This window comes from Terrapene carolina, unplaced genomic scaffold (genome assembly GCF_002925995.2).
Source record: "Terrapene carolina triunguis isolate 2854851 unplaced genomic scaffold, T_m_triunguis-2.0 Scaffold136, whole genome shotgun sequence".
Lineage (NCBI taxonomy): Eukaryota > Metazoa > Chordata > Testudines > Emydidae > Terrapene > Terrapene triunguis.
Genome location: NW_020664487.1, coordinates 3,831,817 through 3,855,013, shown reverse-complemented (window position 1 = coordinate 3,855,013; position 23,197 = coordinate 3,831,817). Strand labels below are relative to the sequence as shown.

Genomic DNA, 23,197 nt, shown 5'->3' with positions numbered 1-23,197 from the left:
CACACCAGCTTTAAGTGTTGGTAGAAAGTCTGAGTCCATACCTATAGTAACAGGAACAGGGTGCTGCTACACCCCCTGCCTTGAAGTGGTTTCCATTTTATAGACAGGCTTTACCGTTTGGTTCAATGGCTCTCAGCCCCCCACTATAAAAAAAAAAATGTCCCAGTGCCCCTGTATGCAGATAGAGATGTGTGTAAATACATACCAGAGGCCTAGGAAAGAAGCTTTAGTGGTTGAAGACTGGCGATGGCTGAACTGGGATGGAAGGAGGCCTGGTTGGGTCTGTGGGGCTGGGGCTTAGTGAAGGGAATGTTTTAAAAGCTTTGCTCCAAGGCGTAGCCTGATGCTAACGCCCTGACGGAAACCTGGCGGGTTTACAGCCGCTTAACACCCTTTGTTTTTAGAAATCTGTTTCCTTCTATAGCGACAGGGATCGGGGGCAGAGCCTGACCTGCCATGGCCCCAGCGCTAAGCCAGCAGGAGCCTGAGCAGGGCTAAGCCAGCAGCCCCGGCTCCTTGCAGCCGCCGGGGGGAGTCTGAGCGCTACGCGGTGCGAACTACCCGCCCGCCCGGCCCGCTGCTGAGCCCGCCGCGGCACCTGCTCCAGCCAGAGCCCCGGGCGGAAGCGGAGGGAGGCGGCCGCTCGGCCCCGCCCTGCCCCGGGGCCGCTCCCTGCTCAGACCGGGGCTGAGGGGCCATGGGCGCGGGCCGGGGCTGCGCGCTGCTGCTGCTGCTCTGGGGGGCGGCCCGGGCCGCGGCGGCGGCGGCGGCGGCGGCTCCCCCGCTGTGCAACGTGAGCCTGGAGCAGGAGCCGCGGCAGCGCTGGCTGCCCGCCCTGCGGCACTTCGACCCGGCCTTCCTGCGGGCGGCCCTGGCCCGGGTCATCGAGTGAGTGAGCGGGCTGGGGGGCAGCAGCAGCAGCGCGCCTTGGGGCGCCGCCCGTCCCCGCTGTCTGGGCCCCCCCAGGTCCCACACCCAGCCTGGGGCGCGGCTCGGGGTCCCCCCCCGCCAGCCTCCGTTTTTCCGAGGGTGCCCATCACCGTGGCGTCTGGCTGGTGGGCTCTGCCCAGCCCCGCTCCGGCGGCACAGGGAGACCCCCAGCCCGGCACAGGTGTGAGTGCGGGCAGCCCTTGCCCTCCGCTCGCCTTCCCCACCCGCTTCCTTTGCCTTGTGCCTTGTCCAGGGGTCCTCAAAGTGGGGGTTATGAGATTATGTGGGGGGTCGGGAGCTGTCGGCCTCCACCCCAAGCCCGGCTTTGCCTCCAGCATTTATAATGGTGTTAAATATATAAAAAAGTGTTTTTTAATTTATTGGGGGGGTCGCACTCAGAGGCTGGCTATGTGAAAGGGGTCACCAGGACAAAACTTTGAGATCCACTGATCTTGGCCTCATCCGATCTCCCTGTGCTGGGACGGCACCTGCCGGATGGGACCGGAGCTGCTGTGGTGTTTCGAGCTTGCCCTGGGGCTCTGCTGGTTGAGCAGCTGCATTGGTAGCAGGCTTAGGGGCTGTGGAGAGGGGCCCTGGAAGGCCATGTTGCGAGTGGGTGAGGGGATGATGGGCTCATACTTTGTACACCTGGGAGGAAGGGGAGGTAGCTGGTTCTGGCCCCGTAGGCTGGGCGAGGGCCGCACAGCCAGTGTGTGCTCTGAGTGGTGGTGGATTTTGCTAGCATCACGCCCCAATACTCAGACTTTATGTAAGTAGAGTGAATGTCACCCTAATAAATAGCAATTTTAAAACCCCCAATTCCACGGTGATGGCACATTAGAAATGTATAAAATTAGGAGTTTGAGGGACCTAATAGTAGATGGAAAAAGCATTGCATCCTGTTAAACCTTACGCACGTGCTTAACTTTCCATGAATCCTGCTGAACGCTGTGGGATTACTCGTGTGGATAAATGTCTGTGGGATTGAGGGATAAGGTCATGAGCCCTACAGGCAGCCTAGCACAAGTGTGGCTGCTAATTAATAATTGATAATGCAAAATAACTTTCTGTCTGGCGCTGAGCAGATGGGCAGTAAATCCAATGACTGGTTAACTTGTGAGCTGTAGATACTGTTCATACCACTCTAACTGCCCACACCCATCTTCAAGGGAACGATTAGCTTGATATTTTGGGTTTGTCTTTCAGTGAAACTGTACCTAAGTGGGTCCATGCTGCCGTTCGGCCAGTAGCAGAAGAACTGGAGTTTTTTATCCCTCAACCCTTTGCAGGAGAGATCCTGGGAATGTGCAAGGCACTGGGGATTAGTGTTGGAGATGGAATTCTCATCAATTTGGCCTATGAATTTTCTGCGTAAGTATCTCACTTATCCTGGGAAATAAACTCAAAATATTCCAATTTTAAGGAAGCGGAGGGGTGTGTCTCAGTGCAAAAGGGCTATAAATTATGATTGATTGAAGATAATAAATCTCTGATCTAATATATGAGATGGAATCAGACTGAATTTTGAGCGTATAAATCAATCAAGCAACATTAATGCTCTAATGGGGGGGTGAGATGGTGCAGTGCAGTAATGTATATATTGAAACTAGGGCTGTTGATTAATCGCAGTTAACTCATGTGATTAACTCAAAACAATCGCAATGAAAAAAATTTATCGCGATTAATCGCAGTGTTAAACAATAAAATACCAACTGAAATTTATTACTTATTTTGGATGTTTTTCTACATTTTCAAATATATCTATTTCAATTACAACACAATACAAAGTGTACAGTGCTCACTTTATATTATTTTTTATTATAAATATTTGCACTGTAAAAATGATAAACAAAGAAATAGTATTTTTCAATTCACCTTATACAAGTACTGCAGTGCAATCTCTTTATCATGAAAGCGCAACTTACAAATGTAGGTTTTTTTGTTGACTGCACTCAAAAACAAAACAGTGTAAAACTTTAGAGTCTACAAGTCCACTCAGTCCTACTTCTTGTTCAGCCAATCGCTAAGAGAAATAAGTTTGTTTACATTTATGGGAGATAATGCTGGCCACTTCTTCATTACAATGTCACCTGAAAGTGAGAACAGGCATTCGCGTGGCACTGTTGTAGCCGGCGTCGCAAGCTATTTATGTGCCAGATGTGCTAAAGATTCTTATGCATCTTCATGCTTCGGCCATCGTTCCAGAGGACATGCTTCCATGCTGATGATGCTTGTTAAAAAAATAATGCGTTAATTAAATTTGTGACTGAACTCCTTGGGGGAGAATTGTATGCCTCTTGCTCTGTTTTACCCGCATTCTGCCATATATTTCATGTTATAGCTGTCTCGGATGATGACCTAGCACATGTTGTTCGTTTTAAGAACACTTTCACTGCAAATTTGACAAAATGCAAAGAAAATACCAATGTGACGTTTCTAAAGATAGCTACAGCATTCGACCCAAGGTTTAAGAATCTCAAGTGCCTTCCAAAATCTGAGAGGGACTAGGTGTGGAGCATGCTTTCAGAAGTCTTAAAAGAGCAACACTCTGATGCGGAAACTACAAAACCCAAACCACCAAAAAAAATGCCACCAGCAGAAAGTTGATTTTCTGACTCATAATGTTGAAAATGAACATGCGTCGGTCTACACTGCTTTGGATGGTTATCAAGCAGAACCCGTCATCAGCATGGACGCATGTCCCCTGGAATGGTGGTTGAAGCATGAAGGGAAATATGAATCTATAGTGCATCTGGCATGTAAATATCTTGCGACACTAGCTACAACAGTGCCGTGCAAATGCCTGTTCTCACTTTTAGGTGACATTGGAAACAAGAAGCAGGCAGCATTATCTTCTGCAAATGTAAACACTTGTTTGTCTGAGTGATTGGCTGAACAAGCAGTAGGACTGATTGGACTTGTAGGTTCTAAAGTTTTACCTTGTTTTATTTTTGAATGCAGGGTTTTTTTGTACATAATTATACATTTGTAAGTTGCACTTTCATGATAAAGAAATTGCACTACAGTACTTGTATTAGGTGAATGGAAAAATACTATTTCTTTTGTTTTTTACAGTGCAAATATTTGTAGTCAAAAATAAAGTGAGCACTGTACATTTTGTATTCTGTGTTGTAATTGAAATCAATATATTTGAAAATGTAGAAAACATCCAAAAATATTTAAATAAATGGTATTCTATTATTGTTTACAGCACGATTAATCGCAGTTAATTTTTTTAATCGCTTGACAGCCCTAATTGAAAAGTCAAAGCAAACTGGCAAGCAGCATCCTTTCAAAAGCTCATTAGATCCTTAACAGTTAAAAAGTAAATTAGATTTGTTTAATCATTTAGGCAGTAGGATTTCACTCAAAAAGCAGAAGTAAGGAGGATTTGTCTGCCCTGGGAAAATGAGTTCTATTCTGTTTTGTTTTTTGTTTTGTTTATTTTTAAAAAGTTGTTTAAGTATCACTTAGCTTCCGAGTGGAAACAAGTACATTTGTGTTTAAAACTGTCATGTTAGTTGATTGTGGTTAGAGCCGCAACTTACTTTTTGGCTTTGTCTACAGTGGGAAAATGAGGATAGTTCTCTTTCCTACTGTGGACAAAGCTTAAATGGGGAAAAAAGTTAACTTTTGTTTATTTTCAGTCAGTTAGTGCACGAGGAAACAGAAACAGCACTGCAGAGAAATGTTTAATTAAAAAAAAAAAAAGACTCAAATTTTTCATCTGGAAAAATTCGCTCTCCATGTTTGGTTTTGACCCCTTTTTGTCACAGTAGCTGAATGTTGGGCTCACTCTAGGTGACACTGTCTCTTTGCAAGCATAACTATCTGATAAAACACTTATTTAAAGGCCGGATATAACAATGTGCGAAGCACCTGCTGTGAGGTAGTCAGTGCCCTCTGCTAACAATGAAGCCATTAGGAGTTGAGGTTTCTCCGCACCACACTGGATTGGGCCCTAAAACATATGTGAGGTGGTGATGAAATAGCAACAGAAAGTTAATTTGTTGCTAATCATTTCTGTGATCTAAACATATTATATTTTACATGTAATCCTGTAAAAACCGCCTGGGTGCTGTGTTTGGAATCCTAGAGTGCTGCATATTATGAAACAAGGGTGACATATTTTTTTCTTTATCAGTTTTCTTAGGCATCTATTCTCTTTTATGGAAACAGTCCGCCACTATTACCATAAGCAGTAGGTTATTACATAGAGGTGTGTGTACCTTATTTAGACAGGGGAAAATATTGCATTAACACATTACTTCTAGTTCAGATCAAAGGTATCCTGAGTGTAATTGGGTGCAGTTCCATTGGAGTCCTTGGAGTTGCACCTGTTTAAAAAAGAGCTGAATATGGCTTTTAGAGTTGGGTATATGCTACTTTGGAGTGTGCCGTGATCTACAAGTGATGATCAAACGTTCAATAATCATTCAAGTGTTACTGCATGACACGGATGCCACTCACAGTGAACAAAATTCTATATTTTTAATAGGAGATTTTTATTTTGTGATGTGTAAGTTGTTTCTTAATGCTAATAAAGGCCAGATAGCTCTGGTTAATTACTTTCTAGCTCAGGGGTCGGCAACCTTTCAGAAGTGATGTGCCGAGTCTTCATTTATTCACTCTAATTTAAAGTTTCGCGTGCCAGTAATACATTTTAACGTTTTTAGAAGATCTCTTTTTATAGGTCTTTAATATATAACTAAACTATTGTTGTATGTAAAGTAAATAAGGTTTTTAAAATGTTTAAGAAGCTTCATTTAAAATTAAATTAAAATGCAGAGCCCCCCGGACCGGTGGCCAGGACCCGGGCAGTATGAGTGCCACTGAAAATCAGCTCGCGTGCCGCCTTCGGCGCCCATGCCATAGGTTGCCTATCCCTGTTCTAGCTGAAGAGTTGTCTGTTAAGAGTTAAAGACTGTAAGGTATGGTTTGCTATGAGGGAACATTATTGTAGTGAGACCGATTGCTGTAATTAAGGTTATATAACAATTTGCCTTTCAAACTCCTGTTTTCAGTTACTGATAACTTCTCTGAACTTTAGTTTTCAAGTAGGGGGAGAGTGGAAAAAATTGTTTTCATCAGTATAAAAATGTTTTTGGAGACTTTTTTTTTTTTTTTTTTAAGTTTAAATGCTGCAACAGCTGATGTAAGGAAGCTGAAGTTGAAATTTGGCGGGGATATCTCTCTCATTAAAGGAAAGTATCTTAATGCTCTGATGAAAATTTATTTTGATTTGACCAAGTCTGACCATTTGAAAATCACGTTCTACATAAGTGCAGTGAGATTTTAACTAAGAAATGCTAAACTTATAATATGCACTGCTAAAGGTCATGCTACAAATGCTTGAGTGGCAAATTTAGCAATCCAGTAACAATGAGCTGTGAATGCCCCAATCACTATTAGAGCTGGTTGTGAAATTTTTGACTCAACTCTTTGACAGACAATGCCAATTCATTAACGGAAATTGTTTGTAGGAAAGGGTTGGTTTCGACAGATTTCTTGTGTCTCACAGTTTTTGGGAAAGTTTTGAAATTGTCTATATGTCCTGTTTTGAAACATTTGAAATGAAAAATTTCCATTTTTCTGTTCAAAATGACTTTTCATTTAGAAATTTAAGTTAATTATAGTTTAAATATAAAACATTAAAAGGTTGAAATCAAAACAAAGCATTTTGATTGACCTAAACAGATTTTTTTTTTAATTGTCAGTTTGCAAAAACTTTTGAGACTGTAACTGTTTGTCCCAATTTGGGACAGGAAAAATTTTCAAGATTCAAGACAGGAAAAATATTTCCCACCCAGCTCTATTCACTATGTCTTGTAAGACAAAAAGCTGCACAACTCCTGGGACTCACTTCCATGGGCCTCATGATGAGTAGGCTAGGGCACTGCAGAGATGTTAAGTTGCACAATTAAGCACCCAGGTCAGGCGCAGTTAGTGTTAAAAGGCTGCATGTGTAATTTGAACTCCTCTATTTTGTGTACATACATTGTAATACAGTCTTTCATTACATGATTACATCCTGTTTCTTAAATAATATTTTTTTTTTCTACAGCCATAAGTACATATAATTTATTAAAGTCTGATACATTTATATCATTTTCATTGTCAATAATTCAATATATTTTTTTATTTTTGCCTTTAGAGAGTTGAGAACCAATATATAAAGCATGCATTTTAATATCTGGCCCAATCCTGCTATATTAAGGGTAATTATTGTTTTAGGCAAGGGAGAAGAGAGAGACCTAGCTAAGTTAATTCTTTTTAACTTGACCCCGGGCTTGTCAAGGTAAATGTAGATGCACCATTTCTTTTATGGGCATAATTTTAGATTTCCCCCAACTTATTTTGTATCCAAAGAAACTGCTGAACTGGTTGATAATTTGCAGCGGACTGGGGATTGGTACCTTTAAGGTTAGTGAACGAAAGCAGCATGTTACCTGCTTGAAAAGATATTTTTATGGTTGGAGGAAACTGAGATGCCTACATACCAAGAGTAGCACCTGACCTTTATAGCTAGGAGTTATAGTGCTGGGTTCTAATTGTGTTTGTCCTATAAATAACTTTCATGGACTCTGTTGGTCTGTCAGACAAGAGTAGCACATAGTACTAGAGGATATTATAGATGTGTATCTAAGTCAGTAAAAACAATTGTATGGCAATATGTACAGTATAGAAATGGTATATAATTAAAGATGGCATTGTAATATATATTTTGAAAGGGATGGAGAGAAGGTTGCAAACGCAACTTTTACTTTCACATCTGAATGTTTACATTGCTTTGTGGTCTCAACATGTTTTTTTTAAACTGTAGCTGTTTAACATTTGTATATGCAATGCCATAAATGTTAATGACACTTTACAGAGAAAATAAAATTAAAGATTCAGTCACTGCCGTAAGAAATTTCCTGAAAAATTATTCAATATTGAAAAAATGTCTGTGTTTTGGGGTTTTTTAAATAGTTCCTTCTGCTTTTGTTTTCCAAGGTTCTGTACCAGTATTGTTGCTCAAGATTCCAAGGGAAACATTTACCATGGTCGGAACATGGATTATGCTTTTGGAGATATTTTACGCAAGATTACAATTGATGTGCAGTTTATGCAAAATGGGCAGGTATGGTCTGTTTTTGGCATGGGTTGATGCTGTTTTCTGAGAATGGCACACAGGTCTGCATATCTTTAAGCAGCTGGATTTAGTGGATTGAATAACAAATCCACAGAGGAGAGCAAGAAAATGAGTAATAGAATATTTGCTATTTAGAGTGCTTCTCCATCTGTCCAGGTTTATATAACAGAGCTTTGTATATCATTGTAGTATCTGAGCATCCCGGCCTCTCTCTCTAGGGCTATGGTGTAACTGCAGTTGAGTTATTCATTTTTGGGCACCACAATATCAGAGAGAAATTGAAAAACTGGACAGAATTCCTACTAAAACAAAATTGACCTGGGGCCAGGAGAGACCTACTTATAAGGAAATATTGAAAGAGCAAAATATATATTGGATAGTGAATGGATGATACAAGTTTACAAATGTTAGAATGGTGAAAACTCCAAGAATGGAGAGGAATTATTTAAGGTGGTACATGGGGGTATAACGAGTTTAATGGAAGGAAGTTAAGAAAAGGGGAACTCAGACTGAGTCTAAGAAAAATCTTCTTGATTGTGCGATGTATTTGGCTGGAGAATAGTCTCCCAAGGAGACCAAACGCAGAGCACATTTAAAACATGATCAAAATATTTGAACACATACAGTAGAGTTCAGTTTTAGTGAGGAGAGGGATTGGAGAGCCAAACAGGTAATTTTCGTCTCTGATTTCTCTGATTCCTCCCTTTCAGCACTATCTTTTCCTTTTTAAAAATCTTATTGCATGGCTGTCAGTCTGACAACTTCTGCAAACATTACATGCACTGACCAATGTGTGTGTTTTAGTTTTTAATATTTTAAATGATGTATTTGCTGTTGCAGTCTCCTCATATCTGTTTATAGTAGAAATGGAGGATTCTGCCTCACAGTCAGATACTCGCTAACTTGAACAACATTTTAATAGCAATTGGGTTATCCTTAGCAATGCACTGCAGTGGAATTTAATCTTCGCTTTTTTTAATCTTTAGTTTCCTTCTCCTTCAATCATGATGCAGATATTTTAATGTCATAATGTTATTGTGTTAACTTTTTCAAATGACATATGGTGGAATCCAGTTATTTCTTTACTGGAAATCCACAGGTAAAATGTAAGATGCTGTTTTGGAACATTGTATTAAAAACATGTCTGTCCCATAATTGTAGAATGCTGTACATCTTCTGATTTCAGGTAGCGTATAAGGGTACCACATTTATAGGCTATGTGGGCTTATGGACCGGACAGAGTCCACACAAGTTTACAATCTCTGGTGACGAACGAGGTAAGTCAAGCTCACAACCATAGCACTGTCATACCAAAACATTTCAATAGTTTAACGTCTTAGTTGTAGTAGAACATCGTTCTTAAAGCGCTTTTGTCTAAGTGAGGTTGGAGCTATCACCTTATGCCTGACAACTCTCCTACGTTGGGTGGGACTAATTGCAATTCAGCTGCTTTTATCCCTGTCCAACTCTTCTGCCAGTCTCCCTCCAACATGCTGGCCACTGAAATGGGGTAGAGCACAACTTTCTGGCCTTCTGCCTACATAAGCACCTGGGGCCATCCCGTAGAGGAGAGATGTTTGGATGTCTACACGGCAGCATTTGAACTTCAAACAGCAGAAGCAGGAGATGGGGGGGAATTCTGGGGAGGCAGCAGGAGGAGAATTTGTGGCCCTTTGAGGAGACACCACTGAGGAAGGGAGACATGGGGCTGAGGGAGAGAGACCATCTTGTGCAGGGAGTCAAAAGCTTGGATCTCCTGGCCTGTTCCAGTATGGTGGGGCCCATGCATACAGGGCAATGCGGGGGAAAAGAGGAGCAGAGAGGCAATGGGAGCTGTAACGGGGGGGAAAGAAGTGTTTGGAGACAGTGGATTAAGGGATGAGGGAAGACTGAGAAGCAGTGGAGACCCATTTGAGGGGTCATTGGAGAGAGAAGGGACAATTGATGACAATGGAAAGGCATTTGGGGGCAATGAAGGCAGAGGGGGCAATGCCCCTTTAAATTAGAGGCCATTCTCTCTTTCTTGGGGACCTGAGTTTAGATTGGAGGATTGAGAGGCATGTATAGAATGGTCAGACCTTGGATCCCAGTTTTTCAAAGAAGCAAACCAATGTTTAATTATTATTTGGGGTGGGGGGGGCAAAAGGAGAATTAAGCATTTTAAATATTAGAGATGGGTCTGAGCCCCAGAGTTGAGAGGTAGTTTGATGTGGGTCAAGTTAGGGCACCCTTGTCCACCAGGAACTGGACTGCGATGATGATCTCGCGTCATATACTCTTATATGCTAAGGATTTATGACCTTTGTCTCTACAAAGAACAGTAGCACCTACAACAGCATGTGAGGAGTGTGTATTACTGTTGTACAGAATAACAACTGCCGCGGGCTTGCTTTCTTGCCTACCTACTGCTGAACCATTGAGATAAAATTGAGGGAAGGGGTCATGAGATTGGAGGAGGTGATGGCTCTACATTATTTAAGTGACAGGAAGGACTCTTCCTGCTGACGTTCTCCTTTGTGTTTCTGGCCTGTGGATAATTTTAAACATGAATGTCAGTTTCCGTTCTGCTTAGCTTTCTTCAGCCAAACAGTCATCACTACTTCTTTGGCTGTGCTCCAGATTTCTGTCCAGCACTTTTCATTCTTTGTAGAATTACAATACAATAAATTATACAGGGAACATAAAAGTAGGAGCGTTTCCCCTGGAAGCTGTTAACAGTTTAGGCGGGGCTGGCTGAATTGTGACCCTGTCCGTAATGTGTGTTACAAGACTCTGCCCTCTGTTACACTAACCTCAGCCTTTCTCTTGCCCAGTTTCTGCTATGAAGAAATAATGTTTATAAATGGAAAAGTCAGCGAGACACCAACTGTAATAGAAAAGGAACTTGGGGACTTTCTGACTGAAATTGCTAGTGCCGGCCTTTCCTGAGAGGTGTTGAGTACTTCTTGTGACAGTGCCCCTTAAAGTCACTTGATAATAAGTCTCCTACAGTGATTTTACTTTTGGGTTTTTGGTGTAAGTAAAGTGAGAAAAGACTAGTTGTCCCAAACTCTGTTGTAGTATTGGTCCCTGACGCAGTGGCTGTCGCATTGTAGCTACTTGGTGGGTCATTCTTCACCCAAGAGTTACTACAGCTGATGCTGAAGTTGGTAATCAGTGGCTGCCACTTTGATTCCCAATAGCAGCATGGATAGAGAATTTATTGTACTGGACTTTGGTGGTGAAGGAGAGGGAGAGGATTATAGAGATTGAAAACGGAGCTTGAGAGAAGAGGTGAAAGATGGTAAGATGGGGAGAGATGATGAAGATACACAGTATACGTATTGGTTGGCAGCAGGAATTGCCTGCATGTGTAATAACACTTTCCCTTTCTTTTTGCAGATAAGGGAAGATGGTGGGAGAATGCAATAGCTGCTTTCCTGAGTCGAAACGTCCCAGTCAGCTGGCTTGTCAGGGATGTACGTATGCAAAGTATTTTATCTTCTTTATCTTAGTCACATACCACAAGCTGTTTGAAGATGCAAACTATAATAATAACTTTGTCGTTCCATTTTACAATTCAATTAATAGTAGGATACCAAGGGAGGAAAAATAACTTTTTGAAGTGGTAATGAGAATGGCCCATTTCAAACAGTTGACTAGAAGATGTGAGTAACAGTAGGGGGAAATTAGTATGGGGGAAATTAGGTTTAGGTTTTGTAATGACCCAACCACTCCCAGTTTTTATTCAGGCCTAATGTGATGGTATCCAGTCTGCAAATTAATTCAAGTTCTGCAGTTTCACGCTGGAGTCTGTTTTTGAAGTTTTGTCAACTGTTTGAAATGGACCACTCTCATTACCACTTCAAAAGTTATTTTTCCTCCCTTGCTATCCTACTGTTAATTGAATTGTCTCGTTAGACTGACCTCACACTTGGTAAGGCAACTCCCATCTTTTCATGCATTTATACCTGCTCCTGTATTTTCCACTCTATGCATCTGATGAAGTGGGTTCTAGCCCACGAAAGCTTATGCCCAAATAAATTTGTTAGTCTCTAAGGTGCCACAAGGACTCCTCGTTGTTTTTGCTGATACAGACTAACACGGCTACCACTCTGAAACCTGAGTATACTAGGTTTCCTGAATTGCAGAGTTCCCCCTATAGCTGATTATTGAACCCCCAATAGTAATAATTTTTTGAAATGCCAGGTACAGCTTGTCCAAAAACTAAAGAAAATTAACTGTCTGTAACCAAACTCCATCTTGCCATGTTATGTGGAATGAAGGTAGAAATGTACAGAGGGCTGCATAGGAAATATGTGCATGAAGCTCTAAGCAATTATTAGGATTTAGTGCACAGCTCCAGGGCTAGCTAAGGGAACCAAACAAGTGGTTCATTCATACACCTGATACTAGTTCAGCACATCTGAAATAAATTTGCAATGGTAGTGACCTTTGTACCATACGCACAGTATGTTTCTTGCATAACTTCAGTGGAATAATAAGCAAACATTGAGACAGCTGTATATGAGAAAAAAACCACACCTTTGTTTACCGAGAGCCAGACATTGCTAAACATTTAATTTCTTCATGTAACTTGTTTGTTATACAAGGTGCCTGCTGTCTCATTTGTTTGTTTTTATTTCACAAGCCCTATTTGCTTTTAATTCCTGCGTTGTGTTAAATTGTTAGGGTCAGTTTTTAAGGGAGTATTTCCTACAGCCCTAATCTTGCAAACACTTTGGCATGTGCATAGTTTTACACTTATGAGTAAACTCCATTGACATCAGTGGGACTAGCCATGTGTGTGAAGTTACATGCATAAGTTTGCAGGAGCAAGGCCTAAATAACTCATTTGCATTTTTACCTCCCCACTGTCACCAATATCCACATAAACCAAAGTTAAAACAAAGGCTTGGAGAAGCCTTTTTTCTTTCATCCCGTAATTTAGGCCTCATACTGCAAAGTGCTTCAGTGGAAATTGACAACATGCTCAGGTCCTTGACTTTTCATCATTGCTGCTCTCTGGTTACTTTCTATATTTTACTCAGTTCGGACGGCGAAACCAGAGTACGCAATTCTTAGTCCTTGGCCCTTCCTGGTTCTTATGCTGAATGGTGCAAGTCAGGTTGGACAGCTATTTTCATGGAATTTTTAAAAATGTCACTTATTAGGAAAAATGTGTGTTCACCAAACCTGGACCTTGCTGGCACATGATGGGATATATCACAATGTGCCAGCAATGCCCCTCTGCCATGTACATTGGCCAAACCGGACAGTCTCTACGCAAAAGAATAAATGGACACAAATCTGACATCAGGGATCATAACATTCAAAAACCAGTAGGAAAACACTTCAGTCTCTCTGGTCACTCAATAACAGACCTCAAAGTGGTAATTCTTCAACCAAAAAACTTCAAAAACAGACTCCAATGTGAAACTGCAGAACTGGAATTAATTTGCAAACTAGATACCATCAGATTAGGCCTGAATAAAGACTGGGAGTGGTTGGGTCATTACAAAACCTAAACTTAATTTCCCAATACTAATTTCTTCCTAATGGGCCTGATGAGTTAAAAGGAACGACTCTTGGCATTAACTGCTCACTAGTGGGAGGATGGGGTTTACAATTTGGGTTTATATATGGTCCCAGTCCTGCAAACGTTTAGATGCGTGCTTAAGTTCAAGCACATTGACTAGTCCTCTTGGCTTCAGTGGGCCTGCTTAAAATGCATACATTGATTGCAAGATCAGGGCCTAAATGAGAAACCATTCCCATACTACACAGATACCTACTCTACTGATCACTAAGCCAAACATTGACCTTTCCATAAAAGGCAGCCTTCACTGGAGCCGAGAGCCCTCCCAGCTCCGAGCTGTCGTGATGCAGCTGTCGGCGGGCTGTGCAGTATTGATGCCCGGTGATTTTGGTTTTGCATTAGACCCTGGGCAAGGCTGCAGACTTTCAAGCTGCCGTCCTCAAACTGGCTGCGACCCCGATCATTGCGGACGTTTACTACATCGTCGCCGGGACGTCGCCCAAAGAGGGTGTGGTCATCACAAGGAATAGAAGGGGGCCGGCAGACATCTGGCCTCTTGAGCCCACAGCCGGAGCGTAAGTAGCCACAAATGTTGCTTTGTTTCACCTTTGTTAGCTGCTATTGGGAAGAGTGTTCAATAGACCTGAGACCCGGTGGGAGGGCAGCATCTTGTGGTCTGCAGTGTCGACTATGGCTGAGCCAGGAGACGCGTTCACTGATGTCTCTGAATGGAGCTCCATCCAGCCCTCCTCAGCCAGGGAAGCCACTTCTGGACAGCGTAGGGGCAGTCCTCTGAGAACCAGGGGGAGAAAAGGGAGGTGTGGATGGTTTTTTAATTTACTGAGGACAATAAACAAAATTGAGATTATATAAGCCTCTGACAAGAAGTACAGTTCAGTTACTGGTACAGCTATGAATGTTATCCAATTGCTGTGCTGCTTCACTGAGAATAATATGCTAGTCTACATGTACGTAAACAACAAGGAGTCTGGTGGCACCTTAAAGACTAACAGATTTATTTGGGCATAAGCTTTCGTGGGTAAAAACCTCACTTTTTCAGATGCATTTGAAGAAGTGAGGTTTGTAACTTTCACTCTAAGCATCTGAAGAAGTGAGGTTTTCACCCACGAAAGCTTATGCCCAAATAAATCTGTTAGTCTTTAAGGTGCCAACAGACTCCTTGTTGTTTTTGTAGATACAGACTAACACGGCTACCCCCTGATACTTGATACATGTACGTAGGAGATTCAGGGTTGTTTCAAATTCATGTGTCACTGATTTACAGTTCAATTTACAAGTACACCTCTACCTCGATATAATGCTACCCAATATAACACGAATTCGGATATAACATGGTAAAGCAGTGCTCCGGGGGGGCTGGGGGCCTGCGCACTCGGGTGGATCAAAGCAAGTTCAATATAACGCGGTTTCACCTATAACGTGGTTTGCTCCCGAGGACAGCCTTATATCGAGGTAGAGTGTAACAGGATGTTTTTCTGACTGTTAGCCTTGTCTACTCACTCTGGGATCTGAAAGTCACGCTGGATTCTTTCCTCCTTTTGCATCATCGCTGGTAATGAAAGATTTGCACGCTAAACTGGGCCATCTGTGACCTGTCTGCAACCCCACTAGTTTCAGTGAGGGGTGTATTGGGTAAATAATTTGTCATTGTAACTAGAATTTAGCAGACAATTCAGTTGATGCACAAGAAGAATCCAGCTGATAGAATGTTGGCTTTGCAGAGCTAACAGAAGTAAAAAGCATTTTAAAAAACCTCATTTTTTTCTCTAAAGTAAAACAAACAAACATGCCAAAAAACCTAAGGTTCTTAATATACTCGGAGCAAAGCCAACAAATGAGAGAGGTCTATTGTTATAGTTTTTTCTCAGAGCAGACTCCATTTTAAGGGCCTGATTCTGCTTCACTTGAAGTCAATGGTAGTTTTGCCTTTGACTGTAATGAGAGTTGGACTCAGTCTAACTTTCTTTCCAACCTCCTTAACAGTCTATGTATGGGAACGTCCAGTACAGCTGGGACCTTGCCTTTTACTGTGCCATTGGGCTTCCTGTTGACAGGGGAATTGACAGACTTGTGGGGCAACCTTCTTGTTCTTTTTAAATAGAGACATAATGACTCACGTCTGTTTTTCTTAGCCACATGTGCAACTGGGTGAAATTACACTTGCTTTTTTGGTTTGTTTTGCGGTGTAGGTGGTTCCGTGTAGAGACAAACTATGACCACTGGACAACCCCTCCTCCATTTGATAATCGAAGGTGAGTTTGAGTTGGATTGTGACCCAGGTTGCCGTTTTCATATCTAAGAGGTGACACAGACTTTTGGGTGCTCCCTGGGCAGCTTCGTGTGCTGAGTAGGCAGCCACTTCAGCTCCTGCAGCATCACTCGCAAGAAACTAGACCAGGTGAGGAGCAATACTGACTGGTTCCAGTGCTCTTTGGCTGGAAGCATAGTGGTTACAAGGTGACGGCTCTCTAACGTGAGGCAGAAGAAAATCGTGGGAAGGGAAAGATGCTTGGGGTTGGTGTCGCAGTAGAAAACAGAATTTAACCCTAGTCACAGTATTCAGGCCTCACAATGACAGGCTATTTGGAGGCATTGTTACATGCTTCAGCAACATTTTTAGTCGATTGGCTGTTTGATGCAAGGGCGCAAAATATGTTGGCAGATTGGCTGCAGTTCTATAGCTATATCCTTTAATGGTGATGCCTCTCATTCAATTATGGGGGACTGGATTCAGCTCATGCCATCTTTTAGAGTAATTGAGACCCAAGCAGATGTTTTGATGTGGATTGATTTAGTGGCAAACATTTCTCATTCAGGCTGCATAATGTTTTATATGACGGTTATTTTTGTTGAGTGACATTGCATCCTTTTCTTGCAGAACTGCAGCCATTAAAGCTCTCAATGCCACTGGATGGGAGAATATTAATTTTGAGACCCTCTTTCAGGTATTTCTTTTAAATTTTGCATCATGATGTCTGGATGTTGACTTAAAATTCTGCTGTTTGGAGAGATGGTTAGAGCAGCGATTGAGGAATGTGATTGTTTTTAGTGAGGATTTGGAAAACTACACAGGCAGTGCATGGCGAAAGATATACAGCAAAGGGCTCATTTTTGCTCATTTGAGTGGCTATTGTCGTCAGGGGTCACTGGAACTGCGCTCTAGTGATGGAGAACTGAGCCAGCTCTGCTGCTGATTCAGTGTGTGACCTTGGGCAAGTCACTTAAGCCCAAATTTTCCAGTGTCTGTTAATTGTGGGTGACTCAAATTTTGGAGTGCCCAAGTTGAGAATCCTGGGGTGTAATTTTCAGCCCCCATTGGCTTCAGCTGACACTGTGGGTGCTAAGCTTCTTTGAAAATTAGGCTGCAGTGGTCTCAAACTGAGCATCCAGAATTAATTGGGCACTTCTGAAAACTTGATCCTTACCCTCTCTGTGTCTGTATTCCAGCCGATAAAACGCGACTGGTAATACGTATTTCACAAAGAGCGTTAGTTCAGGAGGTTGTTCAAGTGCTTTGAGATCCTCAGACAAAACATGCTGTAGAAGTGTAAATTATTATTGCGGTTTTAAGGCTGAATTTGAAGATCTGTATTAAGATTATTTATATGTTGTGCTAGTGCCAATCAAGGATCAGGGCCCAATTGTGCTAGGCACTGTACATACAAGGAAAAGACAGACTCTGCCCCAAAGAGTTTATATCTGTTATTCAAAGTCTGTCTCAGAAATACTTTGCATACCAGCTTAATTAATTTTGTTGTAATTTATAGAAAATAATGTAAATCTATTTAGATTTATTTTTCATCTGAGACGGGGCAGCTTTGATTCTTGTGTGGGGTTTTTAGGCAGTAGTGCAGATATGATAGACTTTCAGAAGCACATAAGGGAGTTAAAAGCACAAGTCCCACTGATTTCCACCCATTATATTTAATAACTGTAGTGGTTTCAATCAAGGTTTTTTTTGCAATGCTTCAGAAGCCACAGGGGAGGAGAGAAGAATTTTAATTATTTTGTAATTATTAAATTATCATGGGCTTTGGCAACGAGCTGGATTAATAACAACGACCTCTTTGGTGGAAAAATATGACGACAACACAAAACCTACAGTTTCGTACAAAAACTAAAAGCTTTAATGGTGGAGTGAAAATTGGAACTCCCGAGATGGTTGGATAATGGAATATATTATGCAAAATGGGTATAAGTCAATAGAAAAAACAGTATTGAATTTTTTTTTTTTAGTTTTTTGGTCATGGGGACCGGACCGTTGGCAAAGTACTGTATTTTTTTGAGTGATGGGCTCTGGATTTGGAGCTGGAATTAAATGCTTCCGAGGTGTTCAGAGCCTTTTTGGTCCAGCCCTTCTCTGTTAGTTGTAAAAGAATATGACAGTGTGTGATGCCACATTCTCAAGTGACACATCTCCAAACTCAAATCATCCGTACTCTCAAAATTCTACCTAGCACAGCCATAGAGACCACCAGATTAGCCATGTACAACCTCTGTAGGAGGAATAACATTACAGCAGGCTCAGACTCAGACGGTGCCAGAGCCTCTTTTCATGCCACAGTACTCCCAGTTCCCACTGAGTGACATGACCGGCTTCTAAAATGCTTGCGTTGTTTGGGCAGAGAGATTTTTACAGGCAAAGCTGAGCGAGGGGTAATTCCAATAATTGGCTTAGGCCAGGGGTTCTCAAACTGGGGGTCGGGACCCCTCGGGGGGTCGCGGGATTATTACATGGGGGGTTGCAAGCTATCATTCTCCACCCCAAGCCATGCTTTGCCTTGAGCATTTAGAATGGTGTTAAACATATTAAAAAGTGTTTTTAATTTATAGGGGGGGGGTCACACTCCGAGGCTTGCTATGTGAAAGGGGTCACCAGTACAAAACTTTGAGAACCACTGGCTTAGGCCATTTAACATATGGGGCCTGATCCCAAGCCCATAGAAGTTAGCTGAAAGACTCCCATTCATTTAAAGCCCATTGGGCTTTTGATCAGGCCTATAACACAGAGTAAAATCCTGCACTATTGTGGGCATGGACTAAAGGACCCAGGTCTAGAAAGGTGCCTCATTCCTTTTAGGAAGCTATGAACTATTACTTTTAAATGAGGAACATGTGTAACATAGCTGTGTTCTGACTGCTCAGACAGGAGCATGTGAGGAACGCAGGTTGACTGTATCATCAGCATTATTAGATGATTTCTTTGGTACAAGCACAGGTATAAATACTACAGATGCCGAGAGGGGTAGAATGTAAGGAGAAGGTTGATATCTACCTCTTAAATGCAGGAACTTGACAAAACTTTGGGCATTCTCAAAGCTTTTTTGTTTAAAAATGTTCAGCAAAGTGCTCTGATTTTTAAAAATGGATAGGGTAACCTTTGATCTTTCATTATCCATCTTAAATAATCGTATCCCACTGTTTCTAAATAGCCTTAAACACTTCTTTTCATCTGACAAAATTTAATTTTTTTGAATAGGTATTATCAGTGAGGCCTGTCTTAAACAAGTAAGTATAATGTTTAGAAACATAGATCAGTGCCCAGTGCCACTCCAGGGCAGTTTATATTTAATATCGATTTCAATTGTCAGAAGATTTTCCTTTAAATATGCAAAATATCCCATGATTTTCCCCAGCCTTTAACACTGCTCCTGTGCACAATGCTTTTCATTGTCTGCCCTCGCTTGGGTTTGTCTTCTTTGTCGGTCACTCGCTGTCCAGTGAAGGAATCATATTTCATAAGGCTCAGTCCTCCTGTGCGTGGAGTCTAAACTTCACAGTAATAAGCAACAATGAAGAAAATTGATACGCACACAAGCCACTCTTCTGCTGAGTGATGCATCTTGCTCCTGATACGTTGAACGTTCATTTTCTGCTTAGTTTTTGTTGCAACTCTTGCCTTTGTTAATCAGTGTTAGTAAATTTGCTTTGCTTTGAAGAGGAAAAAATAATACATGCATACCATAGCTACTGGGTATAGATTTACAAGCTACTGCATGCCTAACCAGCGCTGAGTTATTTCACTTGCCCCATAATGGCTTTATATTTTACAAAAATTTACATCTTCCCCTTCTTCCCGTTGTCCTGTTTTACTTTTATATGTAGCTCAGTATCTCCACAGCTAAGAGCTCTGGAATTTCATATATTGAGTTCCTCAGGGTCAGCAATGAGGATTTAATCACCTATATATTGTGCTTATACTCTTTCTCACAATTTGAATTCTGTCACTGTAGCAACTGAGATCAATAATATTAATATACTAGTAAACTGATCAAATAGATGCAGACTCACAATTTAGGGCATATTTTCTGCTGGGTAAAATTCCCTTGATACGTCTAGAGCTGTGCCAGTTTTCACCAGGAGAGAATTTGGCTGTCAGCGTTACCAAACTCTTCCGGATATTTCAACACTCTGTGCCTTTTTATTGTTTTAATTTGGACATGTAGAATGTTTCTTTCTACTAAGATTGATTCTATTGCTTTGCTGCTGTTACCTGTATCTTCCTGGATTTGGGATGGTATTTTAAGCACACCGTACATCTTTTTCCCCCTCTTTCCCCCAGTTACACAATATATACCACAGTAATGAGTGCTGCAGTCCCAGACAAGTACATGTCACGGATCAGAACGTTGGAGTGAACATGTGTAAGTAACATATTGGTGCTGAGAGCTGTTTTCATTGAATATGAACTCTCAGTGGTACCTGTGGATGGGATTTCCTGTCCTGTTGAGGTGAGGGAACTTTGTGGGAACCTAGGCTGAGATTTTCATAAGAGCCCAACTCCCACTGAAGTTCAATGGCCTGCTCTTCCAGTCCTGGGTCGGGCCTAAAAATCACACTTAATTTTATGAAGCTTTTAATGATGCAGTTTAAATGTCCAGCAGGGGCTAGAGGTGCATGTGACGGGTTGGATCACAGAAACCCCCTTGGGAGCTGCCACCTGATGTGCCAAGACTACCCCTGCTTCTGTTTTCCCTGCCAGCTCAGAACTCCAGCACCCCGTCTTGCTGAATTAGACACTCCAGTCCACTTCAACACAGACCCAGGGTCTGAATCACTTGTCCCAAAACTGCAAGTTTACCCAAAAACAGCTCACAGGAGTGTGCTTGTCTTTAGCACTCAGATGCCCAACTCCCAATGGGGTCTAAACCCAGATAAATCCGTTTTACCCTGCATAAAGCTTATGCAGGGCAAACTCATAAATTGTTCGCCCTCTATAACACTGATAGAGAGATATGCACAGCTGTTTGCTCCCCCAGGTATTAATACATACTCTGAGTAAATTGCTAAATAAAAAGTGATTTTATTAAATACAGACAGTAGGATTTAAGTGGTTCCAAGTAGTAACAGACAGAACAAAGTAAGTCACAAGCAAAATAAAATAAAATGCGCAAATCTATGCCTAATCAAACTAAATACAGATAATCTCACCCTCAGAGATGCTTCAGTAAGTTTTTCTCAGACTGGACACCTTCCAGGCCTGGGCACAATTCTTTCCCCGGTACAGCTCTTGTTCCAGCTTAGGTGTTATCTAAGGGATTCTCCATGATGGCTCCTCTCCCCCTCTGTTCTCTTCCACCCCTTTATATATCTTTTGCATAAGGCGGGAATCCTTTGTCCCTCTGGGTTTCCACCCCCCCTCACTGGAAAAGCACCAGGTTAAAGATGGATTCCAGTTCAGGTGACATGATCACATGTCACTGCAAGACTTCATTACTCACTTGCCAGCACACACATATACAGGGAGACTTGCAGGTAAACACAGTCATCTGCAGACAATGGTCCTTGTTAATGGGAGTCATCAAGATTCCAAACCATCATTAATGGCCCACACTTTACATAATTACAATAGGCCCTCAGAGTTATGTTTTATATTTCTAGTTTTAGATACAAGAGCATTATATTCACTTATTATCATGTTTTTATAAAACCATATAGACTGCACAACGTCACAGTGCAGTCCTATAAAACAGTGGTTTTTAAACTTTTTTTCTGGCGACCCAGTTGGAGAAAATTGTTGATGCCCGTGACCCAACAAAGCTGCGGATGAGGGGTTTGGGGTGTGGGAGGGGCTCAGGGCTGGGGCAGAGGGTTGGGATGTGGGTTGGGGCCAGGAATGAGGGGTTCAGGGTGTGGGAAGGGGCTCTGGGCTGGGGGAGGGGGTCAGGGCTCCGGGCTGGGGCTGGGGATGCGGGGCTTGGGATGCAGGAGGGGGCTCCGGGTTTGGGGGAGAGCTCAGGGCTGCGGCAGGGGGTTGGGGTGTGTGAGGGGGTCAGGGGTCTAGGCTAGGGGTGCAGGCTTTGGGGTGGCGCCGGGGAAGAGGGGTTTGGAGTGCAGGGATATGCTGGCCACTACTTCCCGCAGCTCCCATTGACCAGGAATGGTGAACCATGGCCACTGGGAGCTGCGGGCGGCCGTGCAAATGTAAACAAACGGTCTTGTGGCCTGCCAGCGGATTACCCTGACAAGCCACAGGTTGCCCACCACTGCCCTATATGATTAGTTTTCCTTGATGGTCCAATTTTGAATGAATTTTGTAATTTGAATGAATTTGGGATTCTCATATGTCAATTAAACCACAAATCACTTCAATTGTTCATTCCCCCCGCCAAGAAACAGCATGTGCATGTACAGGGAGTGGCAATTGCAGTCTAAATTAGATATTTGTACTTTGACCTTCTAAAAATACAAAGCAAAGAAATTGTGACTGCTGCTGCTGCATTCCCATTCCTGGAAGAGAGGAGAATTCCTTCAGGGCCAAATCCTGATCCCAGTGACTTCAGTGGGAGTGTGGCTGTTGACTTTAGTTGGACATGGATTTGACCCTAGGGTTAGCAGTGGTCATGTTGAGCTTTTGAGATAGCAGGGTTTATTTTTTTTCTGTTGGAGAATTTAAAGTGTTTGCTTTATTTCTCTGCTCTGTGCAGATCCATGCTCATTTCTTTCTTACTCTCTCTCTCTTTGAACAGACAAAAGGGGGAAAAGCTGAAGCTTTCCAAGTCCAGCATTACTTTTAAACTAAATTAATGCACTGTAGTTGTTTTGTACAAAACAGTTCCCTGAAGATTTCAGGTAAAGCTGACTTGCACGATTCTGATTTTGTTCATGTTCTGGAATGAAGATGTGATGTTGCACTCCACATGCTTTATGAAAATATGCTTATGAATGTGAATATGATGTCACTGCAATATGCTTTATGCAAAAGGTCTCTTGTAAGGTATCATTACAAAGCTTATAATCTGAATGTGTTCATCCTATTTGTATGTATGTATCATTCTTGTATCTGAAGCTAGAAATATGAAGTATATCTCTGAGGTCCTATTGTAACTATGCAAAGTGTGGGCCATTAATGGTGGCTTAGAATTTTGATGGCTCCCATTGACTAGGACAATTGGTTGTGAATGGGTTTATTTACCTGCAAGCCTTCCTGTGTACTGTGGGCCAGCCCCTGGGTAATGAAGAATGAGGTCTCACAGGACATGTGATCATGTCACATGATACTGGAATCCATCTTAAATCTGGTACTTTTCCATTTAGAACCCAAAGGGACAAAAGATTCCCGCCTGATGCCACAGCTATAAAAGGGGGTGGAA

At 42.2% G+C, this 23,197-nt stretch overlaps 1 protein-coding gene across 1 annotated transcript; it reads left to right on the top strand.

Moving 5' to 3' along the window:
* The first annotated feature begins 697 nt into the window (after positions 1-697).
* NAAA (N-acylethanolamine acid amidase) lies at positions 698-22,794 on the top strand. The gene is made up of 11 exons (XM_024211106.2): positions 698-888; positions 2,137-2,301; positions 7,927-8,053; positions 9,252-9,342; positions 11,447-11,523; positions 13,986-14,158; positions 15,794-15,856; positions 16,483-16,549; positions 19,084-19,112; positions 20,167-20,248; positions 22,574-22,794. The coding sequence occupies exons 1-10, from the start codon at positions 698-700 to the stop codon at positions 20,240-20,242; spliced, it is 1,059 nt and encodes a 352-aa protein (XP_024066874.2). The 3' UTR covers positions 20,243-20,248; positions 22,574-22,794.
* The last annotated feature ends 403 nt before the right edge of the window (positions 22,795-23,197 follow it).

Excerpts from the sequence above, each read along its gene's own strand:
- NAAA (XM_024211106.2), top strand. The coding sequence starts at position 698 with ATGGGCGCGGGCCGGGGCTGCGCGCTGCTGCTGCTGCTCTGGGGGGCG. Across the intron at positions 8,054-9,251 it reads AGTTTATGCAAAATGGGCAG|GTAGCGTATAAGGGTACCAC; the intron begins GTATGGTCTGTT and ends TTCTGATTTCAG. Across the intron at positions 14,159-15,793 it reads CTTGAGCCCACAGCCGGAGC|GTGGTTCCGTGTAGAGACAA; the intron begins GTAAGTAGCCAC and ends TTTGCGGTGTAG.